Source organism: Oncorhynchus tshawytscha, linkage group LG17 (assembly GCF_018296145.1).
Source record: "Oncorhynchus tshawytscha isolate Ot180627B linkage group LG17, Otsh_v2.0, whole genome shotgun sequence".
In the NCBI taxonomy this organism is placed as follows: domain Eukaryota; kingdom Metazoa; phylum Chordata; class Actinopteri; order Salmoniformes; family Salmonidae; genus Oncorhynchus; species Oncorhynchus tshawytscha.
In genome coordinates, this window is record NC_056445.1 from 24037891 (window position 1) to 24054455 (window position 16565).

Below are 16565 nucleotides of genomic sequence, written 5' to 3' on the forward strand. Positions count from 1 at the left end.
TATTGCACATGACCAAAAATATCCTAAAACACTGCGTACTACCACAGCTATCCCTAGAAATAACGAACGAAACGAAAGCTGCCAATGGGATTCTCCTCCAAAGTTGTGCTCATGCCCAGACACAACACAGTGTGCTGTGTTGCAGTAAACACAACCAAATAAACTATTATTCTCACTATCGCTCATCCGTATATTCATCAAAGATAATCAGTCCCTCAGGATTGTTGCTGATATTTGCAGGCTAAGGTGCTTGATTTAGCTGCAGCAACTCTGACATTCTTCACATTCTGTCTAATTTATTGTGAAACAGAGCTGAGGAGTGAAAATGTTTGTTGACGTGTCGGTTGATTGAACCATATTATGCAGTAAATGTACGGGTGGTGATTGGTTGAAATTGCGTGCTTCTTTTTGTACTGCGGCGATGGGTCAGTGTTATGCGATAATATTGCGATGATTCGACTGTTTTAATGCGAAAGGAGTGCAGTGATTGGGTCAAATTTGCATGCCCTTGCATTATATGCAGAGAACTGTTGATTTTTCCAAAACATTTGCGATCGGGGAATCCTGTAGGGACTGACTGATGGCATGTCAAGTGGCAACATTAAAAGGCGGTACGGGGTTTATGCACCAATGATATGCTTATGCTCTCTATCATACGTAGTTGGCTTTTAGTAATGGTGTGCTGAAAGTGACAGAAATGTGTAATAATGATGATAATTGCATACATTCCAGTGCATAGATATATACAATAGTAGGCCCCTGTACCATTCTCCTGTGACACTGCCTTCTGGTTGGCCATAATCATCTCCTCATTGTATCACCTGACCTTTGACCCTCCTATGATTGATGCGCCTATACAGGGGGGAGGGGCTTCCTGAGGTTTATTATGAATACAGACTCCAGACAGAGCCAGCGTCGCTACAGTGGCGGTGGGGGTTGGCGCCGGGCTACGGGTACTCCCTCAATGTCATGTGAAAGTGATACTAACTACCCCCCCCACACACACACACACACTACAGTACCTCTCTCTCCTCCCCCACCTCTTCAGGCACAGTGGAGCGTTCCAATATCATCTGTTTATAAAAAATAAAACAACCACTGCATCATTTTTAGGGTCTGTTCTAAAGCGGTGGAATTGCATCTTTCCTTCCTTCCGATCTTCCTTCCTTGGAGTGATCATGTATGATAGGGACATGATAGGGGACAGTGTTGTTTCCACTACTTTGCGTTCACCAAGTGATTATCTCAAGGAAGGAGAATAATAAAGATGCTAAAGAGATATAAGTATTTGAACTGGGACTTGGGCTATATTAGCTAGAGAGAGGTTTGTGGCGACTCATTTCAGAGATGCCATCCATCATTCACTTTCTTCAGCCTTTTTCTTGAAGAGACTGAAGACCCCCATTTGGTTTGAATGATTGATCACATCCATTGATTGTCATTTAGCCTGCCCATCACTAATACTAAATCAATATGTCTGTTGATGTGTTGGAGACTTACCTCCGGGTGTTGGTGAGTTAACCCTTAGTGTTCTATCGTCTGTCCTGGTGGTGGTGTTTGCTCCCAGTCGTTCCTCCACAGGCCCTGCTTTGGCCTCGGAAAAACCCATGTCTGGTGAACTCTGACTGGGCTGAGTTTCAGTGACCGGGGCCTCTTTAGTTCCAATGTCGGTGCTTACGGTCGAGGCCAGATGTCTTGTGGTGACCCTGGTTTGTGGGGAAATGGGTGGGGTGCCAGAGTCAAAGGGTTGTCTGGTCAGTGTGGTCTCTACCTGTGTTGCGTTGACGGTGATCCTTGGTGGAGTTGTGACCAGGGTTGTGGGGACTGTGGTTTGTGGGGACGTTAGGTGTGGGACAGAGGCTGTGAGAGGGTCACTCTGGGGAACTAGTTCATCTTGGATCTTCGTTTCCTTGGGGAAAGACTTAGTGGTGACACTCCAACTGTGCTTTGGCGTTTGGGCCGTTTCTGCCATTTCGTGTGTTATTGTCTGTGGCAGTATGTTTGTGCTGGTGAGACTATCGGAGGATATATCAACCCCCTGTGACATAGATATAGAGGATATGGAATCTAAGACAGCGGTTATAGAATCTAAGATATCTTGGGTGTTTGGTTGTGTGCTCTTGTTAGGAGTGACTGTCTGTGGGTTTGTTACTGTTCTTATCTCAGTGGAGCTCGGGTGACTTTCAGTCCAAGAGGTGATGGTGGAGGACTGAGGGCTTTTATTAATACTCTCCTCCACAGACCCTGAATGTCCCGGTGAATTCCCAGGCTCCGTTCGTCCCTCTGTTGGTCCCTCTGTTGGTCTCTCTGTTGGTCCCTCTGTTGGTCCCTCTGTTGGTCCTTCTGTTGGTCCCTTTGACAGTTCCTTTGGTGGTCTCTCTGTTGGTCTCTCTGTTGGTCCCACTTTTGGTCCCTCTGTTGGTCCCTCTGTTGGTCCCTCTGTCGTTCTCTCTATCGGTCCCTTTGACAGTTCCTTTGTTGGTCCCTCTGTTGGTCTCTCTGTTGGTCCCTCTGTTGGTCCCTCTGTTGGTCCCTCTGTCGGTCTCTCTATCGGTCCCTTTGACAGTTCCTTTGTTGGTCCCTCTGATGGTGTGGTCCTTTGGGGCCCTGCATTCTTAGTCTGTGACTTCCCTCCAAACGGGTTGAGCGAAGGAAACGACGGCGCCGCCGGGAGTGATGGGAACCTGGACAAGCTGGGCTGCTTTGGCATGTACGAGCCTAGCCAATAGGACCATCCCTTACTGGCAGGCGGTCCTGTCGGCTTCGTAAGATCCACCTCTTCATCCGCAAACACCGTCGTGTGGAGAAGAATGGCGAGGAGAGAGCACCATAAGCACAAAGCCATCATCTGGTGAAGGTGATGCATGTTGCCGACAGTGAAGCGGAGCGGCTAGTTAGGCACCGGTCACATACTGTCCTCCATTCCCCGGGCCCCCTAGGGCACGTTGGCTCGCTCTCCTGTGAAGTGACCTAAAACACAGATGCACACAGGACATTGAGTGACATACTTTCACTTTGTCACAGTACAGTTAGTTTGACTTGATACATGGATATGTGTTGTTGAGCTGAAATGTGTCTGCTGGCTTGTTTTCCTGGAGAGGTTATTTAAACGGGACGTTTCTGCTCTGTTTCATTTCGTGCTTGACCTGTTTTTTGTCTGTTTTTCCAGAGAATATAATATCACATGTTGATGATGTTATACGACCCATAATACAGCAGGGCAGCCATTAAAATGGACTGCTGAAGTTAGCAGGCCGGGAAAATGTTGTCCACCACAAATCGCCACAAGAACGACGATGTTATTGGACACATATACTTAGTGGTGTCAGATTCTGAGGTCAGTATTTATGTTAGGAAGTTATGTGTCATTCATATGTATACTTGGTAAGTGTCTTGGGACAACCAAACATGAAATATACATCTGACCAATCACAAAATAAACTTTCCAGATGTCATGTATTTTCTCAGCACTTTAGTTAGCGCTAACTTTTACATAACGTGTGTGTGTGTGTGTGGGTGTGGGGGGGGGGGGGGGGGGGGTGGTCCGTCCTCTGTATAGAAATGGAAGGGGAACTCTTTTCTTGGAGGGTAGGAACGGGTGGTTCAAGGTCTCTGTCCAGTTGCCTCAGTGAAGAGATTGGAGCACCGATGGAATTTTCCATTGAGAACAACCTGTGTGCTTTAGTTGTGTTTGAACCCACCTCCCTCCAACTCTCTTTCATTCCCTGTTTGATTTGTTCTTTAAAAGGGGGAGAAACCCTCTGGTTAAGTGAGAGTTTTCCTGTAGTGAGAGAATAACATCAGTATTCAAGACAATCAGCCATTTACTCTCTCCTGCTCTTCATCAAGCTCTTTCCTTCTTTCCCTGCAAATATATTCCTCTGCTTTTTCATCTCTCACCCCGTTTTCAGTACCTCCCCCTCTATCTCCTTCACTCCTTTACACCTCTCCATTTATTTCCCCATACCTCTATCTCTGTTACTCTGTCCTATGCTACATCTCTCTATCTCTCTGTTACTCTGTCCTATGCTACATCTCTCTCTCTCTCTGTTACTCTGTCCTATGCTACATCTCTCTCTCTCTGTTACTCTGTCCTATGCTACATCTCTCTATCTCTCTGTTACTCTGTCCTATGCTACATCTCTCTCTCTCTCTGTTACTCTGTCCTATGCTACATCTCTCTCTCTCTGTTACTCTGTCCTATGCTACATCTCTCTCTCTCTGTTACTCTCTCTGTTACTCTGTCCTATGCTACACCTCTCTCTCTCTCTGTTACTCTGTCCTATGCTACATCTCCCCTCTCTGTTCTCTCTCTCTGCTACATCTCTCTCTCTCTCTCTCTCTCTCTCTCTCTCTCTCTCTCTCCATTACTCTGTCCTATGCTACATCTCTCTCTCTCTGTTACTCTGTCCTATGCTACACCTCTCTCTCTCTCTCCATTACTCTGTCCTATGCTACCTCTCTCTCTCTCCATCTTCCGGCGCCGACAGAGATCTCTCTCTAGGAAACTCTGTTTTTTGGATCAGGTCATAGGCAGCCGAGAAGAACTACTGAATATAAGATCAAACTCACCAAAAAAAGAATACTCAGCCTTACAACCAAAAGATCACATGCAGGACCAAAAAAAAAAAAACGAAGCGGTCTTCTGGTCAGACTCCGGAGACGGGCACATCGTGCACCACTCCCTAGCATTCTTCTTGCCAATGTCCAGTCTCTTGACAACAAGGTTGATGAAATCCGAGCAAGGGTAGCATTCCAGAGGGACATCAGAGACTGTAACGTTCTCTGCTTCACGGAAACATGGCTAACTGGAGAGACGCAATCCGAAGCGGTGCAGCCAGCGGGTTTCTCCACGCATCGCGCCGACAGAAACAAACATCTTTCTGGTAAGAAGAGGGGTGGGGGCGTATGCCTTATGGCCAACGTGACATGGTGTGATGAAAGAAACATACAGGAACTCAAATCCTTCTGTTCACCTGATTTGGAATTCCTCACAATCAAATGTAGACCGCATTATCTACCAAGAGAATTCTCTTCGATTATAATCACAGCCGTATATATCCCCTCCCAAGCAGACACATCGATGGCTCTGAACGAACTTTATTTAACTCTCTGCAAACTGGAAACGATTTATCCGGAGGCTGCATTCATTGTAGCTGGGGATTTTAACAAGGCTAATCTGAAAACAAGACCCCCTAAATTTTATCAGCATATCGATTGCGCAACCAGGGGTGGAAAGACCCTGGATCATTGTTACTCTAACTTCCGCGACGCATATAAGGCCCTGCCCCGCCCCCTTTCGGAAAAGCTGACCACGACTCCATTTTGTTGATCCCTGCCTACAGACAGAAACTAAAACAAGAAGCTCCCACGCTGAGGTCTGTCCAACGCTGGTCCGACCAAGCTGACTCCACACTCCAAGACTGCTTCCATCACGTGGACTGGGAGATGTTTCGTATTGCGTCAGACAACAACATTGACGAATACGCTGATACGGTGTGCGAGTTCATTAGAACGTGCGTTGAAGATGTCGTTCCCATAGCAACGATTAAAACATTCCCTAACCAGAAACTGTGGATTGATGGCAGCATTCGTGTGAAACTGAAGGCACGAACCACTGCTTTTAATCAGGGCAAGGTGTCTGGTAACATGACTGAATACAAACAGTGCAGCTATTCCTCCGCAAGGCTATCAAACAAGCTAAGCGCCAGTACAGAGACAAAGTAGAATCTCAATTCAACGGCTCAGACACAAGAGGCATATGGCAGGGTCTACAGTCAATCACGGACTACAGGAAGAAACCCAGCCCAGTCACGGACCAGGATGTCTTGCTCCCAGGCAGACTAAATAACTTTTTGCCCGCTTTGAGGACAATACAGTGCCACTGACACGGCCTGCAACGGAAACATGCGGTCTCTCCTTCACTGCAGCCGAAGTGAGTAAGACATTTAAACGTGTTAACCCTCGCAAGGCTGCAGGCCCAGACGGCATCCCCAGCCGCGCCCTCAGAGCATGCGCAGACCAGCTGGCCGGTGTGTTTACGGACATATTCAATCAATCCCTATACCAGTCTGCTGTTCCCACATGCTTCAAGAGGGCCACCATTGTTCCTGTTCCCAAGAAAGCTAAGGTAACTGAGCTAAACGACTACCGCCCCGTAGCACTCACATCCGTCATCATGAAGTGCTTTGAGAGACTAGTCAAGGACCATATCACCTCCACCCTACCTGACACCCTTGACCCACTCCAATTTGCTTACCGCCCAAATAGGTCCACAGACGATGCAATCTCAACCACACTGCACACTGCCCTAACCCATCTGGACAAGAGGAATACCTATGTGAGAATGCTGTTCATCGACTACAGCTCGGCATTCAACACCATAGTACCCTCCAAGCTCGTCATCAAGCTCGAGACCCTGGGTCTCGACCCCGCCCTGTGCAACTGGGTACTGGACTTCCTGACGGGCCGCCCCCAGGTGGTGAGGGTAGGCAACAACATCTCCTCCCCGCTGATCCTCAACACTGGGGCCCCACAAGGGTGCGTTCTGAGCCCTCTCCTGTACTCCCTGTTCACCCACGACTGCGTGGCCATGCACGCCTCCAACTCAATCATCAAGTTTGCGGACGACACAACAGTGGTAGGCTTGATTACCAACAACGACGAGACGGCCTACAGGGAGGAGGTGAGGGCCCTCGGAGTGTGGTGTCAGGAAAATAACCTCACACTCAACGTCAACAAAACTAAGGAGATGATTGTGGACTTCAGGAAACAGCAGAGGGAACACCCCCATCCACATTGATGGAACAGTAGTGGAGAGGGTAGCAAGTTTTAAGTTCCTCGGCATACACATCACAGACAAACTGAATTGGTCCACTCACACAGACAGCATCGTGAGGAAGGCGGCAGCGCCTCTTCAACCTCAGGAGGCTGAAGAAATTCGGCTTGTCACCAAAAGCACTCACAAACTTCTACAGATGCACAATCGAGAGCATCCTGGCGGGCTGTATCACCGCCTGGTATGGCAACTGCACCGCCCTCAACCGTAAGGCTCTCCAGAGGGTAGTAAGGTCTGCACAACGCATCACCGGGGGCAAACTACCTGCCCTCCAGGACACCTACACCACCCGATGCTACAGGAAGGCCATAAAGATCATCAAGGACATCAACCACCCGAGCCACTGCCTGTTCACCCCGCTGTCATCCAGAAGGCGAGGTCAGTACAGGTGCATCAAAGCTGGGACCGAGAGACTGAAAAACAGCTTCTATCTCAAGGCCATCAGACTGTTAAACAGCCACCACTAACATTGAGTGGCTACTGCCAACACACTGTCAATGACACTGACTCTACTCCAGCCACTTTAATCATGGGAATTGATGGGAAATGATGTAAATATATCACTAGCCACTTTAAACAATGCTACCTTATATAATGTTACTTACCCTACATTGTTCATCTCATATGCATACGTTGATACTGTACTCTATATCATCGACTGCATCCTTATGTAATACATGTATCACTAGCCACTTTAACTATGCCACTTGGTTTACATACTTATCTCATATGTATATACTGTACTCGATATCATCTACTGTATCTTGCCTATGCTGCTCTGTACCATCACTCATTCATATATCCTTATGTACATATTCTTTATCCCCTTACACTGTGTATAAGACAGTAGTTTTTTTGGAATTGTTAGTTAGATTACTTGCTCGTTATTACTGCATTGTCGGAACTAGAAGCACAAGCATTTCGCTACACTCGCATTAACATCTGCTAACCATGTGTATGTGACAAATAAAATTTGATTTGATTTGATTTGATTACTCTGTCCTATGCTACATCTCTCTCTCTCTCTCTCTCTCTCTCTCTCTCTCCGTTACTCTGTCCTATGCTACATCTCCCTCTCTCTGTTACTCTGTCCTATGCTACACCTCTCTCTCTCTCCATTACTCTGTCCTATGCTACATCTCTCTCTCTCTCTCTCTCTCTCTCTCTGTTACTCTGTCCTATGCTACATCTCTATATCTCAAGTGTAGCTTATAACACAAACAGATCAATCACCTTTTAATAGCACTACCCTAGGCCTGATCTCTCTACAGGACATTCAGTGACTTGACCCTGTCTCTGTGCCCCATGTAGTGTTGACCTTAGTGGGCCTCACTACCTCTCTGAGCCTTCCTGGGGGTAGTTGGCTGGATACTGAGGCATGAGTTGTGGTGCTGAGGGGCACACTCAGAAACATACAACTGCCCACACATTACTGCCTTCTATCAGGACTCTGAGTGTACATGCTTGAAATACATTTCCATTGAGGAATGGTTGTACTTACACACACACACACACACACACACACACACACACACACACACACACACACACACACACACACATACACACCAAAGCCCCCAAGAGTTGGTTAATTCTTGGTGCGTTACAGAAAGGCAAATAAACGGTACTTAATGCCGTCTTTGTAGAACATTGAGATATTTATTGTGAGATTCTATTCTTCAGAAGAAACACGTTGCCTTTTTAGTTTCACGCTAAACAATTCCAATTAGTTATTAAGCTTGAGAGAAAAAAACTATGCCTCTGCCCTGATTGGGTTTTTGTTCAATTTGACACATATTGATCAATTATTTACACAAGGGGGATTATCCATCATTTAATTTGGCTAACATTCTCAAATTCCACTCCCCTCACTATCAATTACACAGGCATGCCAGCTTCCTGTTTCAGTCAGAAGATTACCTGACTAATTAGTGTCTATGCCTTTCATAGAGAGCAGAGTAAAATACCCCCCCACCTTCACCCACATGGCCATCCCTAATAAGCTTATATAGGAAGATAGACAGCCCAATTTAAGATAACAGGGGGTTGGAGTTCTCAGTTATTCTCACACATAATCATTAGGTTATTCTATGATGTTATCTACATGTCTACCATCCTGCCATGTGAAATTGTGTATGTCTCACAACTGTCAACTGCATAACGCTTAAAACACAGGAAATCAAGATTTGAATTTTAGTTTGCCTCCGTTTAGTCCTCTGTGAGCAATCAACTCAGTTTTAGTGCACTTGTGGTCAGTTGTAAACATGAAATATGTCTGTCTGTTAGGGAGCCCTCTGTCTTTCCTGACATGCAGCAGAACAAGTGGAAAGAGAGAATGAGAGAGAGTAATAAGATACACATGTCTGTCTGTTAGGGAGCCCTCTGTCCTTCCTGACATGCAGCAGAACAAGTGGAAAGAGAGAATGAGAGAGAGTAATAAGATACACATGTCTGTCTGTTAGGGAGCCCTCTGTCCTTCCTGACATGCAGCAGAACAAGTGGAAAGAGAGAATGAGAGAGAGTAATAAGATACACATGTCTGTCTGTTAGGGAGCCCTCTGTCTTTCCTGACATGCAGCAGAACAAGTGGAAAGAGAGAATGAGAGAGAGTAATAAAATAAGATAAACGTGTCTGAACAAGTGGAAAGAGAGAATGAGAGAGAGTAATAAAATAAGATAAACGTGTCTGTGGGAACATTTACAAGCCTTCTCTTTCTTCACTGGTGTTTTGTTCCACTGCACCTGACAAAGACAGGTCCTGTCCCACTGCACTGTGCTCAATGGAGCAGAGAGAGAGAGGAGGAGAGAGAGGGTTGGAAGTCATGTCACGGCAGGGATATAGATGGAGAGAGAGGGTTGGAAGTCACGTCACGACAGGGGGATATAGATGGAGAGAGAGGGTTGGAAGTCACGTCACGACAGGGGGATATAGATGGAGACAGGGGGATATAGATGGAGAGAGAGAGAAGGAGAGAGAGGGTTGGAAGTCACGTCATGACGGGGATATAGATGGAGAGAGAGAGAAGGAGAGAGAGGGTTGGAAGTCACGTCACGACAGGGGGATATAGATGGAGAGCGAGAGAGAGGGTGAAATATAGATAGTGGAAGGAGAGGAGATATATAGAGAGAGAGACAGACAGACATGTTGCATTCTGACTTCATGACAGTCCACTAACTCCTTTCTGTTCTCTCTAATGCTTCACTCAGTTTATTGCTAAATCTCTCCTTTTGTGTTTTGTGTGTGTGTGTGTGTGTGTGTGTGTGTGCGTGAGTGTGTTCGTGCGTGTGTGTGTGAGTGTGCGGCGTGCCCTTCCTTACGTGTGCGTGTACTCTCACCCACTCTCTTAACCACCACCCATCACCATGCCAACAATCACATCATATCCTCAAACACACTATTTCCCCATGAGGATTATCAGCATTATTCTGTCATTATCCTTTCTGTCATTTACATTAATCTCCAGGACAATGGCTTTAGTGGTCTGCTGTGTGACCGCTGTGGTACTGAGAGGATAGAGATGGATATCTGATTGGAGACCGGTCCTTCAACAGCCTTTTAACATTTTACACTAATGAAGTGATTTTAAATTAAGAATATTGGTTAGGTTTATGAGAGAGAGAGAGAGAGAGAGAGAGAGAGAGAGAGAGAGAGAGAGCAAAGGCTATGGAAAGGTAGAGCTAGCAAGAGAGCACAGAGGATGAAGGGAGAGAGGGCTGGAGAGAGAGAAAGAGGGAGGGAAGAAGGCTGAAGGGTGTGCAGTGAATTGGAGGTGTGGACTCTTGTCCTCCCTGAGAGATGTAAATGGATTCTGCTGGAGCATTCGCAAATGGAGATGATTTGACTCTGGGCGATACCACTTACGTTTAACAGGTTGACCATAGTCTCATGAAGGCACAGGGATTGATGTTTCACACTTCTTGGCAATGGACTGATTTTCGTGCACGTCTCAGATTTGCTAAAGTGTGTGTGTTTGTACAGTGCCTTCAGACATAATTCAGCGTGAGTTGGAGAGTGAGGAGGGCTACATTAACAAAGCCCTGACACCCCAGTCTCTTCATCCTATCTTCACTGGCCTTGAGTCTGTACAGGAATGTCAATAAAACAGACTGAATCAAACTGGCCACGTCATCTTTAGTGAGTACAGATTTATTCATGTAGGTGGGCGACACTTCATTTGAAGGTAGAAACATTATTATCTGAAAGTATACTTTATGGGCCAGTTTCCCAGACACAGATTAAGACTGGTCTTGGACTAAAAAGTGCTTTCCATGGAGAATCTCCATTGCGAATCCTTTTTGATCCCAGATTAGGCTTGATCTGTGTCTGGGGAAGCTCCCCTATGGGTAATACTCCTGGTTTCATTCCTGGCGATTGTTGAGAAATAATGAGACATTATTATCCATCATTTAATCCTACATTTGACTGAATATTAAGATTTTTCCTCAGTATTTCACAGTACAGTATCTGTCTAATATGTGCATACTAGTACACTTGATTTATTGTTTAAGTATTTCCTAATGATCAAATATATTATTCTAAAAGCTAGACTATTTCTAAACAAAACATTTCACGATTGACCTGATCAGTTACATCAATGAGTTTATCCAAGTATGAAATGGCTTCTTCAGGATCATGTTTTACAATGTTACTCAGATAATGATCTAGATGTAAAACATGGGGGTTCATACCAAAGTCTGGCAGCCCGGATGTTGTTGACGTAAAACATGGGGGTCCATACTAAAGTCTGGCAGCCCGGATGTTGTTGACGTAAAACATGGGGGTCCATAATAAAGTCTGGCAGGTCGGATGTTGTTGATGTTGTTGATGTAAAACATGGGGGTCCATACTAAAGTCTGGCAGGTCGGATGTTGTTGACATAAAACATGGGGGTCCATACTAAAGTCTGGCAGTCGGATGTTGTTGATGTAAAACATGGGGGTCCATACTAAAGTCTGGCAGCCTGGATGTTGTTGATGTAAAACATGGGGGTCCATACTAAAGTCTGGCAGCCTGGATGTTGTTGATGTAAAACATGGGGTCCATACTAAAACATGATGGGGTCCATACTAAAGTCTGGCATGGGGTAAAACAAGGGGTCCATACTAAAGTCTGGCAGCCCGGATGTTGTTGATGTAAAACAAGGGGGTCCATACTAAAGTCTGGCAGCCCGGATGTTGTTGATGTAAAACAAGGGGGTCCATACTAAAGTCTGGCAGCCTGGATGTTGTTGATGTAAAACAAGGGGGTCCATACTAAAGTCTGTCAGGTCGGATGTTGTTGATGTAAAACATGGGGGTCCATACTAAAAAGTCTGGCAGGTCGGATGTTGTTGATGTAAAACAAGGGGGTCCATACTAAAGTCTGGCAGCCCGGATGTTGTTGATGTAAAACAAGGGGGTCCATACTAAAGTCTGGCAGCCTGGATGTTGTCTGCAGCCCGGATGTTGTAAAACAAGGGGTCCATACTAAAGTCTGTCAGGTCGGATGTTGTTGATGTAAAACATGGGGGTCCATACTAAAGTCTGGCAGGTCGGATGTTGATGTTGATGGGGTCCATAAAACAATGTTGTTGGGTCCATACTAAAGGTCCATACTAAAGTCTGGCAGGTCGGATGTTGTTGAATTAAAACAAGGGGGTCCATACTAAAGTCTGGCAGCCCGGATGTTGTTGATGTAAAACAAGGGGGTCCATACTAAAGTCTGGCAGCCTGGATGTTGTTGATGTAAAACAAGGGGGTCCATACTAAAGTCTGTCAGGTCGGATGTTGTTGATGTAAAACATGGGGGTCCATACTAAAGTCTGGCAGGTCGGATGTTGTTGATGTAAAACAAGGGGGTCCATACTAAAGTCTGGAAGGTCGGATGTTGTTGAATTAAAAGAAGGGGGTCCATACTAAAGTCTGGCAGCCCGGATGTTGTTGAATTAAAACAAGGGGGTCCATACTAAAGTCTGGCAGCCTGGATGTTGTTGACGTAAAACAAGGGGGTCCATAGTAAAGTCTGGCAGGTCGGATGTTGTTGAATTAAAAGAAGGGGGTCCATACTAAAGTCTGGGAGCCCGGATGTTGTTGATGTAAAACAAGGGGGTCCATACTAAAGTCTGGCAGCCTGGATGTTGTTGATGTAAAACATGGGGGTCCATACTAAAGTCTGGCAGCCCGGATGTTGTTGATGTAAAACAAGGGGGTCCATACTAAAGTCTGTCAGGTCGGATGTTGTTGATGTAAAACATGGGGGTCCATACTAAAGTCTGGCAGGTCGGATGTTATTGAATTAAAAGAAGGGGGTCCATACTAAAGTCTGGCAGCCCGGATGTTGTTGAATTAAAACAAGGGGGTCCATACTAAAGTCTGGCAGCCCGGATGTTGTTGACGTAAAACAAGAGGGTCCATACTAAAGTCTGTCAGGTCGGATGTTGTTGATGTAAAACAAGAGGGTCCATACTAAAGTCTGGCAGGTCGGATGTTGTTGATGTAAAACATGGGGGTCCATACTAAAGTCTGGCAGGTCGGATGTTGTTGATGAAAAGAAGGGGGTCCATACTAAAGTCTGGCAGCCCGGATGTTGTTGAATTAAAACAAGGGGGTCCATACTAAAGTCTGGCAGGTCGGATGTTGTTGACGTAAAACAAGGGGGTCCATACTAAAGTCTGGCAGGTCGGATGTTGTTGATTAAAACAAGGGGGTCCATACTAAAGTCTGGCAGCCCGGATGTTGTTGACGTAAAACAAGGGGGTCCATAGTAAAGTCTGTCAGGTCGGATGTTGTTGATGTAAAACAAGGGGGTCCATACTAAAGTCTGGCAGGTCGGATGTTGTTGAATTAAAACATGGGGGTCCATACTAAAGTCTGGCAGGTCGGATGTTGTTGACGTAAAACAAGGGGGTCCATACTAAAGTCTGGCAGGTCGGATGTTGTTGAAGTAAAACATGGGGGTCCATACTAAAGTCTGGCAGCCCGGATGTTGTTGATGTAAAACAAGGGGTCCATACTAAAGTCTGGCAGCCCGGATGTTGTTGACGTAAAACAAGGGGGTCCATACTAAAGTCTGGCAGCCCGGATGTTGTTGATGTAAAACAAGGGGGTCCATACTAAAGTCTGGCAGCCCGGATGTTGTTGACTCAGAGTGAGGATCAACAACCATCTAATTTTCCACATCACTGCTTGTCTTTCTGAAACCAAGCTAGCCAATGTTTGGCTGTCCTTTTAGGAAAACACCTGGTGTTGTACTTATGTCATTGAAGCTTGAATGCTTCATAGTCCAAATTGAGGTCATTTCATTCCAACTTCAAATCCAATCCATGAGTCGGATAAAATCTTAATTGAAAATAATGGTAAACTCTCATATTTCTACAGGGTCAGTTGAATTGTGTTGAGATGGAGACCCCAGCCTGCAGATGCAGTATGTCAGAGAATGGATTTGACATTGCCGGGCAGTCACGGTCAATAGTCCCCAGTGGTTATTGACTGTGACCACTCCTGTGTCCTGGTTTACCTACTGGTCAGAACAGCAGCCAACCACCAGGCTAGGATCCAACAGGTCTGAATCACGACTGACCAGGTCCAGAGGAGTCACAGTCATGGCAGCTAGAGGAGCCAACACCCAACCATTTCCTATTACATGCAGTGGTACTTCAATCTGATCAGGTGTCGCACTAAAATGAACAACTAAACATCTTGCCATCTGTGGTCTATCAAATGTAACTAGGTTAATCTCGGATCGTGACTGAAATTTGCTCGATTAACATTAGTATCTGAGTAAAAACAGAACCTGTTTATACTCCCCAAAGAGTTATATTACATCGCAGGTATTCACCTAATCTGAATACCGTTCCCCCATGACGTATTCAACCATTCAACCTGCTTGATCATAGATCCTATGTTCATCCAGCCTATCTCTGGTATCCCATTTCCCCACTGCCCTTACTACTGACAGAGTGAACTATAGCCTACCTGCCTGTGAATACCTAGTTATTAGAACATCCTACCAACGTTAGTTTTAGCCTTTTAGTCAATGAATGTGACGAACCTGTCTATGACAAGCGTCACCCACTCAGACACCAGCGTTCCACTGACTAGCTTTGCCATGGTGACGAACGTAGCAAAAGACGTCTTGCTAATCCTGTGATGTGAGGGTCTTAGTGGTCTGCTATGCTGCTTTTACCAGAGTGCTGCTCCCGCTGATCCTAATGGTACATATGTGCTTCACACACACACACACACACACACACACACACACACACACACACACACACACACGCACACACGCACACACACACACACACACACACACACACACACACACACACACACACACACACACACACACACACACACACACACACACACACACACACACACACTGTCATGCTATAGAGGTGGAGGATGTTTGTATAGACTCCAATACACACGCCTATAGTATCCACTGGCTCACATGATGACATGAACGCCATTAATTTCTACAGTATACATACACATGTTCATAAATTCATCAGAATGTACACACACACACACACACACACCTATGTAGACAAGCAATCCCAGGCATACATTAACACAGGCAAACACACACACACACTGCTGACCATGGCTATGCTGCAGATTTAGCCCAGAATGATTCCTTCCCTCCTCCTGATGCTAGTCAAACAGCCTCAGCTGCTGCCTCCGTGTGTGTGTGTGTGTGTGTTAATGTATGCCTGGGATTGCTTGTATACACAGGTGTGTGTGTGTGTCTACCTATAAAGGCTGTAATAGAAGAGTGTGTGTCTTGTCATCTGGAGAGATTGAGCAGCTGAATCGACACCCTCAAATGTGAGCTTGTAGAAAGTGTGTTTTTCTGTAAGAGTGAGAGTCTACCTATAAAGGCTGTAGAGGAAGAGTGTGTCGTCTCTGTGACGGTGTGTGTGTCATTCTCTAACAGCTCTTTACCTTTTTTCTCTATACATGAGGATCATAAACTACACACACACACACACACACACACCATTGAAAGTGTTCAGAATAAAAGAGAGCCACTCACCCAACCACAAGTGAAAAGGAAGAGGTTGTGAATCCACTAAATCCAGCAGGGAGCTGCAGCAGAGAACCGTCTCCCTGTGTGTGTGAATGTGTGTGAAATTCTGTTCCAGGCACTCACTCTCTCACTCTCTCCCTCCCTCCTATTCTCTCTCTCTCTTATATTCTCTCTCTCACTCTCCCTCTCGTACTCTTGTTGGCTCCCTCTCTCTCATTCTCTCTCTTCTTGCTCACTCTCCTCTCTGTCAGCCTCTCTTCTCCCTCCCTCTCTTCTCCCTCCCTCTTTCTCTCCCTCCCGTCTCTCTTTCTGCCCCTAACCCCCTGCATAAGTAGTCCAGTGTGAAGCTCTGTGACAATGCCTGTGGTCACACGTCACTGAGCAAATTGTTCATTAGGAGAGTCTCTCTACAGTGTGGACACTGGCCACTAGATAGTTAGACGGGCAAGAATGTCTAGTACACTCAATCTCAAGTACACTCAATCCCACACACTTACAAATACACTTACAAGTACACAACAAGTATACTTACAAGTACACAACAGACACAAATGTATTAGCAAGCACACACACACTTTGGCAGTGTACAGTCGTGGCCAAAAGTTTTGAGAATGACACAAATATTAATTTCCACGTTTGCTGCTTCAGTGTCTTTAGATATTTTTGTCAGATGTTACTATGGAATACTGCAGTATAATTACAACCATTTCATAA

At 45.7% G+C, this 16565-nt stretch overlaps 1 protein-coding gene across 2 annotated transcripts in view; it reads right to left on the reverse strand.

The window, feature by feature from the left end:
- LOC121839790 (proline-rich transmembrane protein 4-like) overlaps nt 1-16007 on the reverse strand; it is a 40495-nt gene extending 24488 nt beyond the window's left edge. Inside the window, exons 1-2 of one of the 2 annotated variants that reach the window (XM_042300473.1) lie at nt 15858-16007; nt 1501-2970 (exon numbers count right to left, since the gene is read on the reverse strand). In XM_042300473.1, the coding sequence (XP_042156407.1) occupies nt 1501-2866 (1366 nt within the window). In that variant the 5' untranslated portion in view covers nt 2867-2970; nt 15858-16007. Of the gene's footprint in view, nt 1-1022; nt 1074-1500; nt 2971-15857 lie in introns of those variants that run through there. The other variant, XM_042300474.1, reaches the window with a different exon arrangement.
- Between the last annotated feature and the right edge of the window lie 558 nt (nt 16008-16565).